The 23,487-nt window shown below is 37.1% G+C and overlaps 1 protein-coding gene across 1 annotated transcript in view; it reads left to right on the top strand.

The window, feature by feature from the left end:
• COL24A1 (collagen type XXIV alpha 1 chain) overlaps nt 1-23,487 on the top strand; it is a 128,432-nt gene that overhangs the window by 57,580 nt on the left and 47,365 nt on the right. The window contains exons 20-24 of the mRNA XM_027882935.1: nt 4,002-4,055; nt 8,233-8,286; nt 9,578-9,622; nt 14,189-14,242; nt 15,304-15,348. Of these exons, the coding sequence (XP_027738736.1) occupies nt 4,002-4,055; nt 8,233-8,286; nt 9,578-9,622; nt 14,189-14,242; nt 15,304-15,348 (252 nt within the window). The remainder of the gene's footprint in view (nt 1-4,001; nt 4,056-8,232; nt 8,287-9,577; nt 9,623-14,188; nt 14,243-15,303; nt 15,349-23,487) is intronic.

Raw genomic sequence — 23,487 nt, 5'->3', positions numbered from 1 at the left:
ATCCCCCCAAAATAAGGGTGGTAGTTTTCTTCAGATGTGTCTTCAGATGTGCTCTGAGTGTTATAAATAGGTTTCATCTGGAGCAGAGAGAGTATAAGTCATTATCATCAACTGAACTTCTTTCATCTGTGCAGTATTTTAATCTGAGGTCTTTGACTTATTCCTTCAGGAAGGTGCTCATATGGAATTCAGCTGGTATGTCTCATGCTCAAGGCAGTAGCATTATGAAGGAGAAGGATACATTCAAATAACAGTAAACAGCCAAAAAGGCACACATTTTTGAAGTGAATCACTGACTGCAATGAGTTGTTCATTTAAGAAGAAAACTTTATTTTTAGTGTGTGTTTTATCTTATCACATGATTTTTTGAGTTTGTGCAAAAAATGCCATGAGTAGTGATAACAGTTCTTGTTTCAATATTGCATCAACTAACTTGCATGCAGATGACTTGAAGGAAATATAGGAATAAAAACAACTTAATAGCTGAATTAGCTGCATGTTCTGGCATACATTTGAAGAGCTGTTCTTATTATAGAATTGCTTATACTTTCTACTTGCTTTTGCACAGAATCTTTAGCTGATTCTTTCCCAAAGTTACTTAAGTATGTACCTTGGGGTGTTTTTTTTCAATGAATATGTATTAATTTTGCAGAAATATTCATTTTACTTTAACTTTTTACATTGTCAAACAATGCTTGTTCATGTGACCCTCCTGTGTTTTGTGTTTTCTTCAGAGTGATTATCTCTAGGCACTGAGACATGCACTAACATAATAACAACCTGATAATCTCTGCATTTTTTTTTTGTTAATTAAACATTATATAAATGAGAGCAATAAATATGTTAATTTTATATTTAAATGTTCAGTACAAAATGCAACATTTCCACGCCGAGGTTAAAGCATATTTGTGTTGAGATAGCTGGTGCTTCAGATTTTTCTGATGTCACTTCTATTTTGATTAAATACAGTGAACTCTAAAGTGCTTTGCTGGCAAAAGACCACATCTGCAACAATATTTTGAAAATAATTTGTATACTAGGAGCTGCCAGACTTCTGGCTGGCAGGAAGTTAAGAATCTACGCGTTGCATTTCCTTAGCAGAAGCCATAATATCGAGCGATGTTTTGTTTTGAATGGTCTCTGCTGAAAACTATGCTGCAGCTGGAAACTGTATGTTAATCTCCTACCTTTCACTTATGGAAGAATAATGAATTTTTAATCTGGAATAGCTTCACTGGGAGCTGGCTGCTGAATAACTCTTGGCAACTTTAGATAGTGATAGAAATGTGTACCACTTCACTATTAGGGATCTGAATGGCAAGTGCCATTGCTGAGGTGTTTTAAGAACTTCTTTCTGGTTCATTCTTTTTCTGTAATTGTCTTAAGTGGCTGTTTGTGCCCTGGATTATTACACTTATTTCATAGATTATTAATGTGAGAACATTTTGGAAACAGACTTGTAATACTGCCATAGCATCTGCATTTTCTCCATGGTTGTGCTTGAGAAGAAAAGTCTTAATCCAGCTTCACAGAAAAGATAATGGTGAGGTTTTCAAATTTTTTAATGCATTGCTAGTGTCTGCTCTCAGACCAGTAGCCCTCTGCATCCTAAGACTTTGCCTGACATGGAAAGGTTTCCAAATACCATTATTGTTCTGTGATAATATTTATCAACACTTATATTTCATGGTCCTAACTGAATTTTTTCTAGAAAAATTCATACAAATAAATAAATAAATAAAGTAGATGTATCCTCTTATACAAGCATGAGAATCTTTGTAAATTACATTTTTCTCGACATGTTGTTTTCTGGAATGTTTATTGCCGTGAGGGAAGTTGTCCCTGTGTCAGCAATTTGCACTTGTTCACATATTAGAAACTTAAAGGTTTGCAGACATACAAAACAACCCACCCCTTGGTAACTATTTGATGTCTGTAAAGAAGCAAATTTAAACTTAAGAAAGGATGAGTTAGAAACTTCTGAAGAATTGACCTAACTCTTCAGCGTGTTCCAGTAGATAATGGTGGTCAGGATTTAAAAAACAAACAAACAAAAAAAAAAAAAAAAAAAACCATCAAACACCTCCTCTTATGAGCTATATAGAAATTTAGGGTGATGCAAGTGAGTGCTTTAGGTATCAGTCTCAATGCCTTGGTCACATGAAAATAATATGCTCTGTGCCACCTAGAGGCACACTGGAATTGTTGCACAGCTTTACTAGTAATTACTGTTTTATGTCAAAAGAAATTAAACCACTGTGATGTTTTGTGAAATACTGAGTGTTAGAGTCATTCCACTTACTCAGAAACTCATAGGGTTTTTACTCTTTAGTGGTTTGCTTTTAATACTCATTGGCACTCAAATACTAGACCTGATTTTTTAAAAATAAATCATAATTCTGGTTCATATTTTGGTTTATAAATTTATTTAATGTATAAACAGGACTAAAAACATTTGCATCCCATCCAAATCCTTACTGTAAAGTCTCTCTGCATCCTGTTAAGACCAGGTTATAGAAAGCAAACATATGGTAGTTGAGGATAAAATGATATTTGCTTTTACATTTCTTACTCTGATATGATTTATCTTTATCGTTCTAGTAAGTTTTTGGTGATTAATGTCAGCTAGTTATGAATAATCATTAGAAATATTTACCTGTATTTGAAACTCAACTGTTTTTGAAGAACAGAGTATGGTTAACTATTATCCACTGGCGAGGCAATTTTTTTAAATACCTCTTTCCTGTTCAGAGAAGCTAGAATGTGGCTCTTGAAGTTTTAATGATGACATATATTAGCCTACATTATGATGCTGGAGAGAATTTCATGCTGGATGTTCTCTATCAGATGTCCTTTAAATTGTTCTGAATATGTATGATGCTTTCATTTCCATTATTGAAAAGAGTATGCATGCAAGTAGGGATGTTTGTAAATTTTGATCTTTAATGATTTTCTCTTAAGGAAGAAGGAAATTTGTTTTTTCTAGTTCTAAACCGTGGTTGTGCATAGGTGTAGTAATAAATATTTTGCTCAGTGGAAGTGGCAGTGTTGCTGTTTTCAGGTAGTCAAGATTTAATGACCATTAATAGTTTATTTAAAAATCAAAATCAAATACTATTTTGGCAGGTGACTGTGCTAACTAAAGGGTCAATTACCAGTGCTTTATTTTATTCTACAAATATAAGGATTAGAAATCTTCTCTCGATATTTATGGAACTTTACTCACTACTGTATTGCATAAGGGTTAGCTGCACCATTCTTTTCCCTGAAAATACACTCATTCCTTATAAAGCAATCCAGTTGTAGCACTGAATTCCTCTGATATAGAGGCATCCTCGTGGTGTCGCACTCAATGCCTACTGGCCTGATGTTTCGCTGTGATTATTTTACTTGATTCATTTTCTGTGCATCTTTACTTTTTCTTTACAACAGCTTGACCTATACCACACACTATTTCACAAAGGCCTGTTCTGAATAATGCTGCATGCTGATGCCCTTCAGTTACTGCCAGCCAGACCTAGATTATCACCTGCTGATTTAGAGGCAAAAGGCTTCCTACCCTTTTCTTAATCTTGCAGTGATCTCATCCTGAAAGTGTGACCAAGGATTAAAGGGCTTCAGCTGCACTCTAAACTTTTTTCAAAAAAGAGTTGAATTTGTAAGTGCAGGACCTGATGCTGGCTGCTTGGTGGTGTTGTCCATCCAAAGCAGTCTAATGGCTTCATTTCAAACATTGCTTAGTGGATAAAAAGTCTTATGCTTAGAGAAATTAAATCTATGCTGACATCTGCTAAAGTGAGTTTAATGAAAGCTGTCTAAAATCTGTCACATATCCAAGTCCTTTCAGGGAAACTTAATTAATTTTGACATTTTTAGGATGGTAGAACAAATTTATTTCTTGTTTTTGTGATTCAGGTTTGTTAAATGAATCAACAGAATCAAAGCAAGTACATTGGAAACATTCCTACACTGCAAATCATTTTTCTGTATGATTTCTTTAGGGTTTTCCAGGCGATATTGGTGTACCTGGATTAAATGGCCCTGAAGGTCCTAAGGTAAGATTATATGAAAACCTATTCAAAATAAGAGGAAACATTGTAAATTTTTGAGGGAAAGGTTATGAGAGGTGGACACTGGCATTATGAGAAGGTAATCTTACTGTCAGAATACAGGTACTTTGCCTCAGGTATTTATATGAGGAAGTTATTTGAATGTTTAATACTGTCCAGACAGTCATGAGAGTAGTTAACTGTGTTGGGTGGAAGAAAGTAATGGCAAGGTAAGTGTGAGAAAATCATATGTAGCTAGAAAGTAGCAGATGTTTCACCTGTGTTTAAATAAAATGCATGCCAAATGCATGCAGATCTTGGTATAACTCAGTCCCACCCGAGTAATACAAACTGCTTTTAACAGTTTTTGAAAGAAATAGTAGCTGAAGATATGAAAAATGGATAAAATTCACATGCTGGATTAAATTATGGATATAATAATAGATATAAAAAATGACTGTAAGGGAATAATTTAGCTTCTGCTCTTTAGTAGATGAATATTATAGACCCAGCTGAGGCAATAATTCACAAATACAATTTTAATGAAGCTTTGGATAAAAGCACATATGGAATTTTATTTTTTTAATGGAAACTATAGAGACTAGTACAAAAAGTGCAGGTGAGTCAGAAATTAACCTAGAGGAAGGTAGTTGAATAATATCTAAAAATTGACTACTTGTTGTTGAAAGGCAGGTACCTATGAAGTTCCTCACTTACCAGCCTTGGAACTATTCTTACATTGTATTTTCTGTGATAAATAGTCACAAATACAATGGAATGAAATATGTATATGAAGCAAAACTGAGCATCTTTGGGTGATCTAAAAAACCACACTTTTTGCTAATTTGTTCCACTTCTGTTATTTCGGATTGATTCATGCAAGGACTAAAACAATAAATGCTACTGTAAACTTGGACCAAAGACATTGCCAAATCTCTCTGAAATAAAAGCACAATAAAACAGAAATTGAGTGAAATTCTAGAACACAGGAGGCAAGGTGTCTCATTGATGCACAAAGCATGAGAAGGCTTTATCTAAGTAGTACAGTTCTGGGTGTTTGTATTCCAGGACTCAATCAAGTGAGACTAGATGAAGAAAAGAACGCTTGCATGCTTGTATTCTTGGAGACAGTTTATTTATTGTACCAAAATGAAGGGCTTTTTTGAGCTTTAAGTAAAACAGAAGGCAGACATTGGTGAGGCAAAAGAACTGTGCAAGACCAGCGGTATCAGTTGTCCAAGAACAAAACATAAGGTTGTCCATGAATAAACAGACATGGAAATTGCAATATTTTCCATCAACTGAGTTGTGAAATTCTGTGGCAGACTGCTCAAGAAAATGTAGTATGGGGAGCAGTAAATAGTTTAAAGATATGGTCTTACTCTTTCCTGGAAGATTGTAACAATACCTCCATGCCAAAGGGATCATTCTTGAGAACATCTCAAATAATCCCTTCTTTTCAGTTCTGATTTATTGCTTTGCTAACTTGTTTGTATGTATATATTGCCTTATATGAATGAGTTTGTCTGACCATTATAGTGGCAGTTGCTTCTATGTTTCTGAGTTACCAGAGCACTTAAGTAAAAACACTGTCTTTGGAAATAGGAGAAGAGAAATACAACAGTTCTTGAACTGTAGTTCAGATTCAATTGTCCAAGGTGATAAACGAATGATGTAACTGAGATCTAATCCCTGCTGCCCAGTTTCTTTGCTGGGATTGTATTATTGCACATTATATCCAAAGCGTTTTTGTTAGAATTTGGTTGATGGTTAATAATATGTTACCAACTGTTGCCTTTTCACAGAGTTAGAAATAAAGGTACTAAAAGGTAGCCTACAAAGTTTAAGCCTCCATGTATCTTTGATGCAGACATTACATAGCTGAACAAGATCCAGTGCTCTCCAGCACATTTGGTGTTAGAGGCAGAAAGCTTAGACAGCCTGTCCTAATCAGAGAGAGCTGATGGCTTACATTTGAAAAGAAAGATTACTAAACTGGAAAAACTCTTATGCTGCTCCTCGTACTGAGGGAGAAGGGCTGCATGACTTTGGAAGTGTTTGGCCTTTGGGATTCCCAGCTGTCTTAAGTTGATTGCAAAAAATTTTCTAAAAAATTTCCTCTAGCTTTTATTTTTGGAGAACTGTTCTCACTGTGCTGCTATTTTCCTCATGTTTTTGTTTATGCTTCCTCAGAAGTAATACTCATTTTAAAAACCAAGAAAGCAGGGCAAGCTTTATTTTTTAGCAGTTGGCGTGCGATAAATTCAGCCTCTTGGTGGGAAGTTTAAGCTCTGTTGAGTGTGATCAGCTGTCTCTAAATGCCAGTAGAGGTTCTGGATTGTAAATTTTCCTTAAATTAGTGCAGTAATCAGCATATCTGACCTCTCTAAATCAATGTTCAAAGGATTTATTATGTAATTAGGTCTAGAGAACATTACTCAGCTTGGAAAACAGTATTTTAGAACGTGTGTGATCTTGATCCACCACTTATTAAAAAATAAAAAACAACACACACTTTTTAAAGAAAGGGAATAAGAATGTTTTTAAGAAGATCTGAAATAACTGAGGTTGTTTCCTATGTTATTCTTGCAAGTATTTATGCTCTCTAACTGAGAAAACTGAGAGGAAAAGATGGTCAGAATATGCTGACTACCACTGTAGTTTTTCCAGTTGTGCGTGTTGTGCCATGGAAGCAGTTGAGAGCTTCCTTCCTCTGTTCACTTATGTTTGTTTGTGTAACACATTTAATAGAAGTGGCTATTAGTAGTTTCACCTTTTCTGGAAGGGATGGTCAGCTGGGAATTTATACATGTGAAATGCAGGATACCCCATTTGCTGACTCCCCTGGTTTTTTTCCAAACACTTTGGCACATCTGTAATGTCTACCTTCATTTTTCTATTTGTTGCCTTAAACCTCAAAGAGAAGATGGAAATTTCATTAAGTCTTAATATTCAGTTTACAATCTGGGACTTTTTTCTGGATCCAGTTAAGTGCAGTGGAAGGGTGTGTACAGTAGCAGTTTTGCTACCACTTCCACTGTGCAATCACATTGTACTGAAAGCCGTTTCTCTTAAAGGGATTTGCTGTTAGAACAAAACAACAGTTCTGTCCGTAAAAAAAATTCATTACTAACTAAATAAGATTATTACTTACACAGTGCTACTGAAAGCCCTCTTGTCGCTTTTGTGGTGGTATGTCAAACAGCAACCCTCCCCAGTCCTTCCCAACCTCATCTGTTCTTGGAGGAAAAACTGGAACCTTGAGGTGGCCTGTTCCATTTTTCTCTTCAATTTTACTTTCCATGCTGAGTAAATTGTTACTGGACCAATGCCTGCACCTTCTGTCTAGACTTCAGCTTCATTAGTATGCAATTAATAAGGCTTACCCTTGGAACTTTCCTGCCATTTCTTTCTTCAGAGGTTAATCATTTCACTCCTAAAATGCAGTTTCTTTGTTCTTGTTGCTTTATCTGATATTGTTAAGCTTAGCTTTCCCAGAACATTAATATGTTTACACAACTTTTTTTTTGTTCTACGCCAGGTCAAGTGCTTTTCCTAGTTATTGCCATTGTAATTGGGATGCCCAAGGTTTTTAACACATTGCTAGCTGCAAATTCATTTTAACAAAGTTTTGAAAATGTTGGTGTGAGCAGTCATGAGAACTCTGAGTTGGCAGAGAATAATGTGCTTTATCTCTGTGAAGTTGATTATAGTCGTAACAGAAAAGAAAGGGCTGAAAATCACATGTAGTTTTGGACAAGCTAGTAGATTAAATTCAATTTGTAGCTTCTTTTCATTGCAATGTCATAATCACATATTATTCTACAGACTACCTAAATCAAAGATTTGTACATCGATGATGCTTTAAACTTAATATGATGGCATGCTTTAACTCTTTCAAAAGAGAGGAACTGTTCTTTTGTGAGTTCAATATTTTCTTCCTTTTCACAACATCAGTGGAGAAATGCTTCAGCTAATCTATGTGGTAGAAATTTTCCAGCAGATATTAAAATTCTTCTGCATCTTCTCCTGGCTCTCTAAAGGAAATCCTATGAACAGTGGTAAGAAATGAAACCTGCTTCTTCAGTTTTTCATTTTTGTCCAGGTTTATAAGAGGAGAGAAACTGGACCAGTATGATTGTCTGTTGATGTAAGTTTTCACTGTGTTTGTTTGGATGTTTAGGGACTTCTGGGTGACCGAGGTCCTCCAGGGCCTCAAGGCCCCAAAGGAGTAGAGGTAAGATCAAAACATTATCCAGTCAAGAGATTATGTTTTAAACAAAAAGTTAGGAGGTGTAAGAGGGTTAGACGACAATGGCTAGGTGTGTAGGATGTTATCATGCAAAATTCAAAGTTTCTTTTGTATTTTGGCAAGTGTTCCGAAGAGGTTTTAGCAGCCTTATGGGGCTGTCCGTTCATTATGGTGTTTATTTTAGTTATTTCAGTGGAATCTCAGGTAATACATGTCCAGAGTTTGTTGTGGTTCTTTTAGTTAAACTGGGGAGATGGTGGTCTTGGTGGTGAGTTAGTATGGAGATAGAAAGCATAAATCAATTTAACTATAGTGTCCTAGATACCCCTAAGTAAACAGAACCCTGTTAACTGAAGGAGGAGAAAGGTAGCTCTTCATCTTATAGATTAATTCAGTATTTTTAATTCATCATCATAAAAATAAAAACTTATGTCTCATAGGCTAAAAATAATTAACATTAGAAATTATTTAATTAGTGATTCTGGGGATAGATCTTTAGACTTGTATCTAAATTATGGACTTCCATAACAGGTGTTGAGAGAGTAAAAACTAACAGTGGCAAAATGATCTGTTTAGTTAGAAGCCAGGAAACAGGCAGGATTTCTTAATTCCTGTTGCTTGTAATTGAAAAAGTTGTGTACCACCTCCTCCAAAACTTGGAGAAAATCTCCCATATTAAGGAGGAACAGTGGACCACAGTTGGTAATAATTCATGCTTTAACTGTGTAATGAGTGAACCCTGAAGAGTTAACACTGCAGTTCCACACTGTTCTTTTCTGTATCAGTGCACTGCACAGCACAGGCACAGTGTCTCATTTCTTCTCTTATACAGCTGATAAACCTGACCCTCAGCTTCCCTCCATCCTTGAGAAGAGATAGGCGTTAAACCTTGGCAAAATGCCATAGCAACATAGAAGGGAAAAGCAGGGATGTTCCCACTGCTTTTATAGTCATGGGTGTCAAATGTTGCCACAATAGAGTAACTGTGGAGCAAACAGAGATTGACCCATCATTACTGAGCCTCTACCTGCTCAAAATTGTGAAAATATTGCTATCATGCTAGGTACACCTGCAGTTTCACAGCCCTTCTTGTTGCATCTACATAGGTCTTGGCTTTCTGGCTAATCAATTTGTCTGTCTTACAGTCTTTCTATCAGACTTGGACTCATACAAACACTCATCAGAGGATAAAATAAATACAAACAGTTATCTGCAGTTTGGGTTTTTTTAAAATGAGACTTGACATCAAGATAATTGAAGTCCTGATTTCTTTTAGGGAGAAGTGGGACCGGCTGGACCTATGGGAGGAGTTGGCCCAAAAGTAAGTATAAGTAATTTTGTTAGAGGCAGGCTATTTTTCAGTAGGAGGACTGCTTTAAAGTGTACATTTACTGTGAGAAGTGACTGTGATAAAATGAAAGTGATTTTCCATCAAAAAAATTATGCCTCAAAATAAAATATTTGAAAAGGAAGGAATAAGTAACAAACTGCTTATGGTGCTCCTCTAAGACATATGAAACCACCGTGCACTTCCTAGGGACTGAACTAGGTGATATATCAAAATATTTAAATTGGGGGAAAAGAACAACCCAACTGGCTCACAGGGAGAAATAAAAAGGAGGTATATTTTAAAATTTAAAAAAACCCAAAAAAACCCAACAAAACCAGCAACCAACACACCAACAAAAAAAAAAGAAACCTTGGTAGATACTGAAAAAATGAAAGCTGGAATGTCACAATCCTGTTTATGGTGACCTTTTTAAAACTAACATCCAATCTCTTTGTTACTTATTAAAAATATACCAGAGCATTTTAGTAACCTGGAAGCTTATTTTTAAAAATATTCTAAGCTAAAATGAATACTGACCTGCACTAGGGATTACAGGAGTGTCACTAAGTTTATTGAATGCAATTTTATCTTCTACCTTTACTTGATTTGCTTATTTGTGGTAATCGCTGGCTTGGTCTTCATTCTGGTTGACTTCCCATTTCTTGTATGAACTTGAGAAAGTCTTTTGCACTGTTTCCTGCTTTTAAAGTGAATATATATCTATGTCATTTTTCTTGCTTATTAGTTAGTCAAAGCTGGGAATTTCCTTTATGTCAGAAATAATATTAAAACCTTTATTTGTCACATAGATTAGGTGTTAAAATAAACAAACCCCAAACAAAACAAACAAGTGAAAAATCCAAACAAAAAACCTTCCCATAAGTCTCCTTGTTTTTCAGATGAGGAAAACATGCAAAAAATTAAATGGAATTTCAAAACACTATAACTTAGTTCAATATTCAGTTGAATCTCTCTGAGCTTCTGCTGAGAACCTCAAATTTTTATTTTGGCTACATCATACTTGGAATCTCCTCCTTGGGCAGGGCTTCATGGCGAGAAAGCAACCCCATGTTGTGCTGTGGCAATTGGAAAAGAAGATGTTGTAGTGACTCATGGGCAATAAGACACCTACTCTCACATCCCATACGTCACCAGGCATGCACAGGCGACCAACAGCTGGTGTCAAAGTGACCCAAGAGGAAGAATTTCTGTGTAACCTAGCAAGCTGAAATGTTTTTAATCTATTTTGGGTCACTTTGACCTGAATTATTTTGTTTTTTATTTCTCTCAATGGGAGATGCGCACACCGTTGGCATGTCTTGTGGCTCTCTGGTTTCTCTCTCTCACAGCAAATTGTTGAGAGACGAGTGTGTGGATCCGAGGTGGGCCCCAGGGTTGCTGTCTCCAGACGTTTTTTAGTAGCTTGCTGGCTAACATCCCCTCCTGAAATGAGAGGTAGGGGAAAAGGGAATTTTGCTTGATGGGCAGCCCTGCCTCTTTTTCCTCCTCATCCAGGGGCCCATCTGCTTTTGCCTGGATTCTTTAGCTTCTGTTGGCTCCAGCTGTTTCACAGCTCCAGACCAACTTGTTGGCTGCTGCTCTGAACTCTGCTCCCATCTCTGCTTGTCCTTGCTACTTCACTCCCACATGTAACACAGACTGTGTGATTACAATGGAGAGAGTCACAATCATGAAGTTGTTAAATCTGACATAGTTTACCAGGGCTAGTCAATAAGCTGCTGAACACATCTTTCTTTTTAAATTATGCTTGCTTAATTGCAATTTGACATTCATTTGTGTAAACAGGCTTTGTTTCCTATTTCCTTGGAAGAAGCTTAACAGAGTGAATGCTGCATCTGAAAGTAAACACTAGCAAAATTGTGTTGTCCCTGCACTAATTAAATAGCCATGGGGGCAGAGGAGGTCTCTGAGAGGGAACTGAAGAGGTGGTCTGGCCATGCATAGCCCCAGGGCACGGCACTATCAGCTGTCAGCTCTGGCTTTAGCTGATAGATGTGTTTAACTTGTGTTTTGCAGCCTTCAGGAGTTGAGGATTCTTCATTCTCCTCATCAGTCTGCTTTGTTTGTTTGCCTGTTTTACAGACTTTTTTTCTGATGTCTAACTGTTCTGTCCAAAAATCTTGCCTGTGCCTTTCTCACTACAGCCTTGCTTCATGCCCTTACGGATCTTATTTGTGGGCACGGTTAACACGTTAACACCTTAGTCCTCTTCTCAGCCACTGTTACTTTGACTTTTCTAGGCTTAGTCTAAACTAGGTAAAGTACCCTTGCCAGTGATATACTGTGCACCTTTGATTATTCTCATTAAGCAGTAATGGAGCAGATTTCTAGAGCTTCTGGAATCCTCATCTCTTCTATTGTGCAGTTTTCAGTTCAGGTTTAGGCATGTACCAAGCAGCCAGCCATAAATTCTCACCTAAATTTCCTCTCTTCCCCTGCCCTTGTTTCTAAAAAAGCATGCAAAAGACCAAAAACCCCTGGGACCCGCCTGACCAGTGTGCCATCAAAATAGATCATTCTCTGCAATGGATGATGAACAGAAAGTGAATATGAACCTGGACCCTGGTTCTCAGGTCCCAACTTGAAAAGAAATTCCCATGTTTCTAAAACAACTTGAGATTAAATTAAGGATGCTCCCCTGCTTGCTCAGCATATATATCAGTTCCACAGAGCTCAGTCTGTTTGAACTTTGGAAGAGGTTTTCAAAATTAATCTGATCACATAATTTGAGATTTCTGTTTTAGGAAACAGACATTTCCTTTGGGATTACCCTGCCTTGGAAGAGTAATTTTCTCAGGGGTTTGCAAGCAGAAAAGTAACTATCCCTAGTTTAATCTTCTGTCAGTGGCTTTTACTCTGTATATAATTGTATTGTATTTCTGTTTAAAGTGAAATCTGTGTGTTTCAAATCAGTTTACCAGTTAAATACACTTGTTCCATTTTCTGATCAGCTTCTATCTGTTGTGTATCCTTCATAGCTTGTACATAAATGGGGAATGAGCCAAGAAATCTTTACAAGTTGTAACTCCAATTCAGCTCCCATAGGACTAAAGTTATCAAGGTAGTTAATAGTGGCCACTAGTTTTCTTTCAATGAGTTTCACTTGAAAAAATTTTGTTATAGTCTTGCTGTCTAGAAAAACCCTAAAGTTCTTTAGAGCAAAGTAGTTAAACAACATGTAGTGACCTGCGGAAGTCCATCACTCATTCTTTGCTGAACCTTGTGGGAAGACATGACTTGCTTTGTCTGGATCTCTCAGAACTTCTCTTTGTGGTCTTTTTACCCTGCATTCCTGGATGTGCCATTGGCAAAAACAAAAATATGTTCCTAAAATGGTGTTATTTGTTGGATATAACAAATATATCCAGCATTTTTGCTGGGCAAAATGAAGTCACTCAGGTAGGCAGAGAGAATGAGAGAGATAGAAAGGGATTAACATGAGAAGTCATGGAACCTCCTAAGATAATATGATTTTAAGCCATGTAGAGAGTTTCTCAGATGCCCAGAAACTAATACACATGTTATGCTCTGAAAGACAGGCACAGAGGAGTTGAAGCAAAAGAACCAAATGAAAAAATGCCATCTTTTTTTAGGAAATCTGTTTATTACCTATTGCTTTAGTTGCACGTCTCAGGATAGCCGATGTGGAATGGAAAGCTCTCATTACAGACTCTGGGGACTGCAACTATTTATTTTGGTGGAACAGCAGGTGATAATTTCCTTTTAGCAGAAATCTGCACCTTTTTGATACTGAATTATTAAAATGTTGAATTAATTTTCATTCTCCAGATGTCAGCCTTCAGTCATCTCATTAGGAACTTGCTCAAGAGCCAGATCCAGTCCACTGGACCTTTGCTTCTGGACTAGGGCCTTTTCCTCAGAGCAAGTGGAGAAAACTGTGCTGTCCAGATGACCAAAGGGTTAGGCTATGCTTGATGTTGTAGAGGAAGTAAAGTACACCTGGAAGGAAAACAACCCCCTGAAAGGGAGACATAATTACATTATAAACATCTAGCTGAAAATTAAGAGGGAAAGCATTGTGGTTTGTATGTCTTTGGGGATCTGTAGGAGTGACAACAGAGGGAGGGATGCACGTTATAAAATGCTTCAAAGATCTTGTCACTTTGTGGCCTCCTGCTCTGATTGATGTTGCAGTATTTCTTCCAGCTAACAATACGTTATTGACAATGTATCATAGCAACAAGAACTATCAGCAGCAAAGTGCTAGTGGAGAGAGATGAGGCTTAAATTCATCATTTATTTTCTGAATAAAGAGGAAAGGATATTAGAACTGATTTTGCCTGGTTAAAGAAGGGCAGTTATGACATCAGTCCTTGAAGTCTGAATGTCGGATTCTGTTAGCGTGACTCCCTATGCTGATGGAATTAGCAAGAGAGAACATGGCCTTGCCTTTTTTCTTATCTGCCTAATGTTTTTCCAAAGTGAAATTGAGACGATTTCAGTCTCGGACTGTGATAGTTTTTCCTTATTTGTAAATAAAATATTTACAATATTTTATTCTAATCCTTGTTTTAGGGAAAACCAGGACAGAAAGGGTATATAGGTGATCCTGGACCAGAAGGTTTAAAGGTAAGTGATGGTTTTGTGTATAAAGTAGAATATATTTGGAGGCTCAACTGTATAGTTATACACTGCCACATACAGTGGCATACCAATGAAAGAGTATGAGTACACATTTCCATATAATATCAATATATATCATACTGGTGATTCTGCTTGCTTGCAAGATCCCATTTTGGAAAAGAAGGAAATTGTGTAGCTCTAGGAGAAAGGGATGTGTGAACAAAGAGTGTGCCTGCTAAAATGAAATCTAACTGCCTGGGGATGTGAGGGTGCCTGAGCCTGGGGACAACTCTGGGGGACTCAGGGCAGTTCTTACACTGGCAGGATTTTGGAGGGGTGAGTGGGGATGAGATGAAGTGCTACAGTTTGAAAGAGGAGCCAGTGACAGCAGAATTTCTCAGTGCTGAACTGCAATCTGTGTAAACAATATGCAAATAATTGCTTGTTAGTTATTGAATAACTGAGATTATAGTCATAGCCAGATAATTAATAGTGCATATATACCCAGCTTCCACTTGTAAAAAAGCAAAAAAATGTTCCAATTATATAACGTGACTTGCAGCATTATTAAAGAGAACAGAATTAATCTAATACTGAATGACAGTTCCAAGATTTTGGGGGTGAGAAGGGGAAGTGTATTCAAATGTCATTCAAATGTCAATTTTCCTAGTATTTCATAACAAAATTACAGTTATCAATGGTGTGCACAGGCAACATTTACCTTTGAAGCAGTTGTGAAATAGTGAAAGTAATTTGTTGAAAGGAAGATTTAAATAAAAAGTTTGTTTATAGTATTTGCTAACTTAATGCATTTAGTGAGCACTTAATACATAGTTTACATTTTTGTGGGCAAGTCTTGAATACATTAGGACATCATTTTACAAAATCAAAATTAGCCACTGACAAAATTTTTTATTGGTTGTTTAATTTTAGCTTTTAAAGTTTAAATTGGCTGATGTAACTTAGAAAATAAAGAAGTTCCTAAGAAAATAGAGGACTTTGATATACAGATATGAAAGAAATTACTTTTGTAATTAACTACATCATCTGTTTTCTATATTTAACAGGGAGAACAAGGAGATCAAGGAAACCTTGGAAAAAGCGGTGTTGCAGTAAGCTTGAATTCTCTTTCTGGTTTGATTTTTAGTTCTGTGATTATTTGAGAGTGAATGAATAATTTCTTGCAGGAAGTTTCTGGTGAAGTTTGCCTGTCCTTGAAGCTGTAGTATGGTAGTTATACCTTTGTCATTTTTCAGAATCATACTATTTAGAGAAATTTCCCATTTTAAGCATTTTCTTGAATTAATTCTGCTTTTTTCCTAATATGTTGTGTGAACATTGCAGGTTGTTGTAGGGATTTTCCAAGGCACATTTGCCTAAGTGAATAAGTGACCCTTTTGCAGTTAAATCTTTTGAGAGGCTACATTTAGCCTGAGAGTATTTTGCAGATTTGTTCTATTTACCCTTTATAAAATCACAGAGCTCAAGGTGACCTTGAGGTGGCACGTAGTCCATCCTCTACTGCCTAGGCAGGATCAGTTATCTTGATATCATTGCTGACAAATATTTGGCTAGCCAGTTATTAAAAAGCTCCAAGAATGAAAGCTCTGCAGGCAGACCAGGGCTTCTCTATTTTTTTAAAGGTTCTTCCAGTTGTGTAACCTGAGTCCCTTCTGCTGGAAACAGCATTTTACATAGGCTGGTTGTTATTGTGTGCCGCCTCCTTTCTTTCTTTCTGTCTTTTCAGGCTTAATGGTCCCAATTCAATTAGCCTTTCATGTTTCCTAGATAATGTAAGTCACATTTTAACTCTCCTATAGCCTATTTCCAATTCATCTAAACATCTATGGCTCCAGCTTACTGCCCAAACTGTTCAGGGTACTGAGAGAAAGGAAAAATTGCTTCTTAGATGTATACTTCTTGAATATATGTGCTCATTTTTACAGTAGTATGTTGTTATTCAGTTTGTGATCCACAGATCTTATTTTTAAAGGCCTATCTTTCTCAGTTCTTCCACTGTAGGCTCATTTTTAATTGATAATTGTCACTTAAACATACTGCCTCAAAATTCTCTCTGCTTAATTTCATTCCTTGCCCTTTTGAATTTTTAACTTTTGTCTGGGATTTATGAGCACATGTGAACCTGTTAGCCCATGCTTGAATAACCCAAATGTTGCGTATAATACAAGTATATTGATTCTATCTCTTGAGTTAATATCTGCTGAGGAGAGATACTATGCACTGGTTTGGGCTTAGTGCTCTACAACTATAAATTCTGTTCAATTTAGTTGGTAGTCAGAGTGAGCTCACCATTGTCTGCAAAATACCAAGAGATGTGCCTCAGACAGCTCATCAAATGATTGGTTACTGCTGAAATTTTACAAACTGCCTGTAAGTTAAGTCCAGATCCTCTGTGCTTCTGAAGACTGTGCTCTGGGGAAAGGGACTGAGAAGCTGGACTTAGTCAGCTAAAAGTATCTGCCTAGACAGGTACCAGTAGTGCCATGACATGCCATAAGGTCCTCTTAGAAGTCATCCAGAATGTCTCTAAATGTAGTGAATATGCTCAGTAGCCACTTGATCCATAGCTTTGGTCAGTAGTTTATGGATAGCAAACCCTTCCTTTTGTTAGGTTGTAATCAGAGCTGCAAAGCATAGATTCATTTCCTCCTGTTAGCATTTGGAAAATCCGAGGAGGTTTATATTGCCAGATGATTGGGGCAAACACAGGTGAGTACTGGAGAATGAGCATGTCATCGAGAGCAGTGGGGCATCCTAACACTGCCTTGCTTTTATAGGGAGATACAGAAATGACTCAGTACTGGGACACAGTAATATAATCTCCTGTCCATGCAACCAGTGTTTCCCTGCCAACATGTCACTTGCTTTACCCAGCTCTGCCCAGTACTGCAGAAGATGAAGCTTTTATTCCATGGGAATTCCATTTTTTTTAGCCTGTAACATAATATATGTTATCTTGTCATTAAGGCCAATGGTGAAACACCAAGAGCAGGAGACAGTCTTTCAAACACACTCAGCAGAACTCCTCAGACCTTTCAAAACCCCTTTCCTTCACTTTATGCACCACTGAAATCTGTAACAATTAAGTTTTCCCTAAAAAAAATTGAAAATTATTAGCAGGAAGAGGATGGTTTTTCTCATATGCAGAAAACACTTTTCCAGATGTGAGTCCTGATGCAAAATATTCATTTCTGTGTGCTTTGGATGCAGGTTTTACTTCCAGCTTCTCACCAGTTTCTGTTTGTTAACAAGTAATTTCTCTTTCCCTTGGCATGCAAATAGAATGCAAACTTCTTAATTCACAGATAAATCCGCTCCCCGGTATCCAGTATTGGCTCTGATGGCATGAGTGAGGACTCCAGGATATCTCTGGAATCAATCATGCCACACTTAAAAAAAAATAAACAAAACCATCTGGAATCAAACATGCCACACTCAAAACAAATAAACAAAACCAAAAAAAGTTGGAAAAACAGAAGACAAAGTACAAGTGCTACCAACTGCTGGGACAGATTTTGAGATGGAGTCCAAAAGAAGGTATGGAGTAAGGGATCTGTCCTTTCTGATGCCTTGTGAATTTTGTGTTACCAGATGCTTGGTGACACTAAATATGAGGAGGAATTGTACAAACAGGACTAAACAATGTGCAATTACTGTACAATTTATTTAATAGTAAAGGCAAAGGGAAAAAGAAATTACTAAAAAATTCATAATAATGCCTAATAAAATTCTGTGTGTGTGGTTTTTCCCTTCTGTGCCACCACTTCACCAACCCCTCTATTTGTCTTGTTTTTGGTTTGCTATTTATTAATTTTCTTTATTGACAGAGTTTTTCAAATTAGAGAATATAATGCATACTTTTAAGCCTGTGGTTAAAATATACAATACCATTTTTGAGCAATGGGCAATCCACCAGCATTCCAGTTTTCCCAAAGATAACTTACCTGAATAATCTGTCCAAAGTAGAAATTTTGCAATAATAAATCCTGTAAATGCTGAGCTTATAGCAAATTATGCCATGAAGCACATGTTCATGTCTGCTATTGATACTGAAGTGTTACCTTCTTTCTATTTTCTTACTTTTCCTGGCTTTCATTCATCTCCTGACTTTCACTAATACATCTGCCACTGCTGTTTGAGGTGCCAAAATAGTTATTTCTTCTCTGTAGCAGCTTTCCCAGGTCAAGTCCTGCTTAATGTCTGCTTAGAAAAATACAGATGGCAACTCTGCACAAACAGGCAAGTTTCAACAGCAGGAGATTGGACTATAACACTTGATTATTCAGTCTACTAAGTTGGAATATGTCCTGAAATACAGTTTTGTCAGTAGGCTAGAAACCACACCATCCAACATTTCTTAGGTCACATGAAGCTGATGATTCTTCAGAGCACACTTCTGCCAAAGTATTTCTGGATACTTGTCCACTGTGGAAACAGAGTAGATAAAATTTATAAAATGTTCAGGGTGCTCATAAGCTTAAATGACACACATTTAAAACTAGATCAGGAATGTGCCTAAAGTCAGACCTCAGACGCTATTTCTTAACTGAGTCCTACAACAAAAACTATTTCTCTGGCTACAGCATATGTTGTGTTTGTTTAAAGGGGAAGGGGTGCAGGTTCAGGTGGGGCTGCTTGGCTCAACAGAGCCCAGAGCTGTGCTAGAATCCAGAAGTTGCCCTTTGCTGCAAGATATTCATTTAACTGCAGAACCATCGGGTTCAGCTGAAGAGAGATTGGTCAAGATAGTGAGAAGTAAGGATTAACAGGCAGAGCAGATGTACACTGCTGAAGAGACAAAATCTTTTGGAAGTCATGCCAAAAGAAACAACCCCTTCAGCTACTGAGAAAATTCTCCTTACATTTTGGAGGATGAAAATCTCATTTTGCTGATATGTGCAATTGGATTTTGTATGTTTAGATGAGATGCTCTCCGGTATGGATAGCGAATATTTGAAAAAATCTTCAAGCATCTCATACAAATGATCTGTCTGTTAAAATGTCAGGGAGGATTTAAGAAAATTATTAATTACTCATCTTTTGTGACACAAAATTTATCTCATCTGAACTTGAAACTGTTGTTTATCAGGATTGTTTTAGTGTTTGATAATGCTAGTGTTTACCCAGACTTTGCCACTCTCAACAACTAAGAGCAAGTTAATTCCTACTTCTCCTCGCCACCTCCATTACAGAAATTCAGCCTGTGGCCCATACACTTCTGAATTAGAAATTACTGACATTTATATACAAGGCAGAATACATGGATAGAACTGTCAGCTGCAGCATGTGCCGCTGGTGTCAAAAGGACAAACAGAGATAAGCAGAGTTCATTAACACAAATCCTGGAAAAATAATCTTCAAAAATTACATGTCAGCAAGTTTGCCTGGTTGTAGTTTTTGAAACAACAGAAGGAAACCAAGCTGAAATGAAAAGTGCTTTCCCCTGGAAAAAAAAAAAAAAATTACAGTCCAGCAAAGAAAACAGTGAGTTTTAGGCTGTCAGTGGCAGCTCCAGAGCAGGCTGCAAATGGTCAGTGAGAGTCTGTGAACAGCAAGAAAATGCTGCAGTCAGACCATGTGCCTGGGAGCTGAGCTGTTTATGAGAAGAATTACCATGAAGCAGTTACTGTGTCTCCTGGAGAGATAAAAATTAGCTGGATTAGGCACCAGGGATGCATAATTTAGGGACAATGGAAACTGCAAGTCCTTTCACTTGAAGAAAAGATTGAGCGAGCTTCAACTGATGTTTTCAGGATGCTCAACAGAAGGAGTTCTTTGAATTATCATGAAAAAGTCTGGGCTTTGGGGATATAGGCCAAAAGATAAGTCAATTGAGGAAAGCCATTTTTTTTTCAAAGACTGCTGAATGCATGGGGCATTGCCAAGGGCTTCTGAAGAAGAAACTGGTTTAGCTGCTTTCAGAAACCAGCAGGATAGAGATTAGTGTAAGTTCTATGAAGGACTTAACAGTGAATGGTAATAATGATACCATGTCTGTGTTGTGCTTCTTGTTTTTACCCTAGATGACCTGATATACTATAATTCCAGCCAGTCTTTCTCTTGAGAAGAGTGGGGAAAGAGGTTACAATATATGGAGGTTAGCTTTATCGAGCTGTTGCTCATTTTTCTTGAAGGATTTTTTGCTACTAGTGCTCGTCATCATCTAGTTTCAACTAGAGGAATAATACCTGTACATGGCACCTGCAGAAGCTGGTTGTTAGAGCATTCACTCTTCCTCCTCCAGTCCATCAACCTTGTTGTCTTTTTAAATCTAACTTTAAGGTTTTGCCAGTGAGCACATCCTGCTGCCACTTTGTCAGCAAACAATCCTCTGCATAGTTTTATCAAACAGAATTACCCTACTTTACACTGGTATTACTAGAAGCAAAATTTAACTCATTTATTTTCTTCTTTAAGCTGCTGTAGATTAAGTGATGGTGCCAGTACATTTTACTTTTCAAATATTCAGGTAGTTGAATTTCTGAGTCCTTTAAAGAATTGCGTGAAATATCAGCTGCAAGGTACAAATGTGGTGCATCTTTGCTTTTATTCACCTTTTTCACTGGCAGTATCAAATCATAGATTTTAACTCATTTTCACTCACCCAGCATAATCCTGGGTAACACAGCTACAGATCTCATGGTCACTTCATAACACTTTTAGAACTGTGCTTATGAGGTGGGAAATAGTTTTTTAAGTTTAGAGGTGGGACTATGAGCTTGAATCGACCCAACCAAAAGCCAATTTGGTTACTCTTTCATCTAAGGGCAGAATATTAAGTAAGAGCTGCTCCATTCAGTTCCTACCTGCAACTGTTAGAGTAATAAGTGATCTACACAAAGGCTCTGGTGAAAGAAGTTGGGTTTAAAAGCCTGTCTTTGTTCAGCAATATCCTGAAAGCACTGATTTTATACAAGTTCAATGAAAAATCCACAACTATCAGGGGTTTGGATTTCATGGCAGGTATTGACTGTCTATGAGCCCTCCTTTCTCACAGATCAGCTGCCTTTTGTTCTACTGCAGTTGCTCTGGAGCCCGAACACCAGGATTTTTGCTTCACTTTTCTGTTTTCAAATGGAAACCAGTGTAAACCTTGCATTATGTTTTCCTCCTACTTGTTTTGCAGGCCTGATCTGGGTCACATCTGTTAGAGGCATGTGTGAATAGATCCAGGGTTTGTGTCTTACAATGCTCAGGTCCAGATGGATTTATTTTAAGAGTATTTGTTAATGCCATTAAGTCTGGCTAGCAAATCAGAGCTTAGGTTCTTATTTCTTAGAACTTTATTTTTTGTAATTTTATGAGTTGTAGAGGTATTTTTTTATCTATGAGCTGGGTATGAAAAAGTAGAAACTGGCTGTTAGAGGATCCACTCCTCCTCCTCCTGTCCATCAGCCTTGTTGTCTTTCTAAGATAGAAAACTGTCCTGAATCTTCAAGGATCTTCAGGTAGATTTTGATCTGTTAAAATCAGTCCTAAATGTTGCCTCATTTTGATTTTTTTGAGTACTGTGCCAAATGTATGAATTCCTTCTTGAAGTATAAAGCCAATGAACTCTTAAAGAAATGCTTAAATGTGAATATTAATGAGCAGACAGAGATTATGATATTGCTAAATGTTGGATTTGAAGTGAAGTGATTCAGCACAGATTCAGGACAAATTTATTGCAGTTAATTTGAAATTGCAAAATAAGTTAATAGAAAAATATTAGTGTGGCAATATAATATTATAAATTTACTTATGTCATCTCATTAAATAAATGTTTGAAAATGCTGAACTGTAAATTGGGCAGTTTTCAATTACAGTGGAAGAACATGTTAACATACAACCTGGCAGGTAACTGCTTCCACAGGAATGTTTGGAACCAGCAGAATATTCATTTCTCACTAGCAGCTTTTTCAATGGATTACTCCATACTTTGGTTTGCATTAAGTGTACGATGTGTTTTCAATTATTCAACTGTGGTTCAGTTTCTAACACAGAGCATATGCCCTGGCAAGATGATTTTGTCTTTCTCAGGCATGTGTTAGTTGTGAGATCTGGTCTCTGATTCATTTTTCACAAAATGGTCCTGTCAAGAAGGTTTCTAAGAGGCTGTTATTATGCTGTTATTGTCACTAGATGCTTTTACACAAATCCTTGTAAATTTGATTACTATTTTTTTAATAAGGTGCTTCAGGGATTTTTGCCTCGCTTTTCTGTTTTCTAATACATTCAATTTTATGTTTGGAATCCATCACTGCTCCCCAGGGGATTGAAGGGATGCTGGAAGACACTAATTCAAGAAATCTGCTTTGGACAATATTCATTCTCTTACATAAGAAGGAGAGAGAGTTGAAATCTCAATGTAGTCTTAGTGGCTGGTTTCTATAATAAGCCAATCTAAATCTGGGATTTAAAGAGCCACATGACTTTACAGAAAGTCTGTAGGGAAAACATCACTTTATGGATAATATGTTGATGAGACAAGATATTTTGCTCTCTTTTTGACTTTCACTGAATGCTAGTAAGTGTTTTAAGGACCAAAATTATATTCTTAAGTAAGCTTTTTTCCTTTCTTGCCTCTGTAAATACCTGCCCTATCTTTTTCTCAGTCTCAGACACTTCCCTCTGTTTTGAATGGAGAGGTGGAAGACCAGTTAACCTGTCGTGAACTTTTTTCCCCTTCATACCTCTTGAAGTTCTGAAGCGTTTCACTGGCTTCGCTTCTAATCATCTTGGCTGTTTTTTTTCTTTCTGTACATATCCAATTCCAGCTATGACAAGTTTCTTTTACATTATTTGTATTGATGAAAATCTACCTTCTTCGTGTGTGTGTTTTTTTTTTTTCTTGTAAATTTTCTTTACTAAACTACTTTCTTTTGAGGAATGCCTAGTGTATAGGAAACTTTCTATTTAATAGCCAACCTTTGTACTCGCTCTGGAAGGTGTCATAGGCTATCCCTCATGTGCTGCATGATATAACAGCACGTTCACAGTCACTGCTTCCTAGTCGTTCCTGCTCTTTGAGCCTAGAGCAACCAAGTCAGTGAGACAGTACTTTTAAATTGAAAAGAACACTTGATCAGAGGCTGTGTAGTAAATGGTTCACTGCTGGTGCAAGCCACAACTCCCCGTCTTTCTGATCAACATCTTCCGTCTCGTGAACAGTGTGGCATTGGCTGGGAGATAGGAGTGTTTCTGTGGAAAGAGAATAGGTCTGAGTTTCACCTTGGCTCTGATTATGTCTT

Source organism: Empidonax traillii, unplaced genomic scaffold, assembly GCF_003031625.1.
Source record: "Empidonax traillii isolate 1590-97213 ecotype Southwest subspecies unplaced genomic scaffold, ASM303162v1 scaffold114:size1751661, whole genome shotgun sequence".
Lineage (NCBI taxonomy): Eukaryota > Metazoa > Chordata > Aves > Passeriformes > Tyrannidae > Empidonax > Empidonax traillii.
Note: the sequence above shows the minus strand (reverse complement) of the source record. Positions and strands in the feature narration are given on the sequence as shown.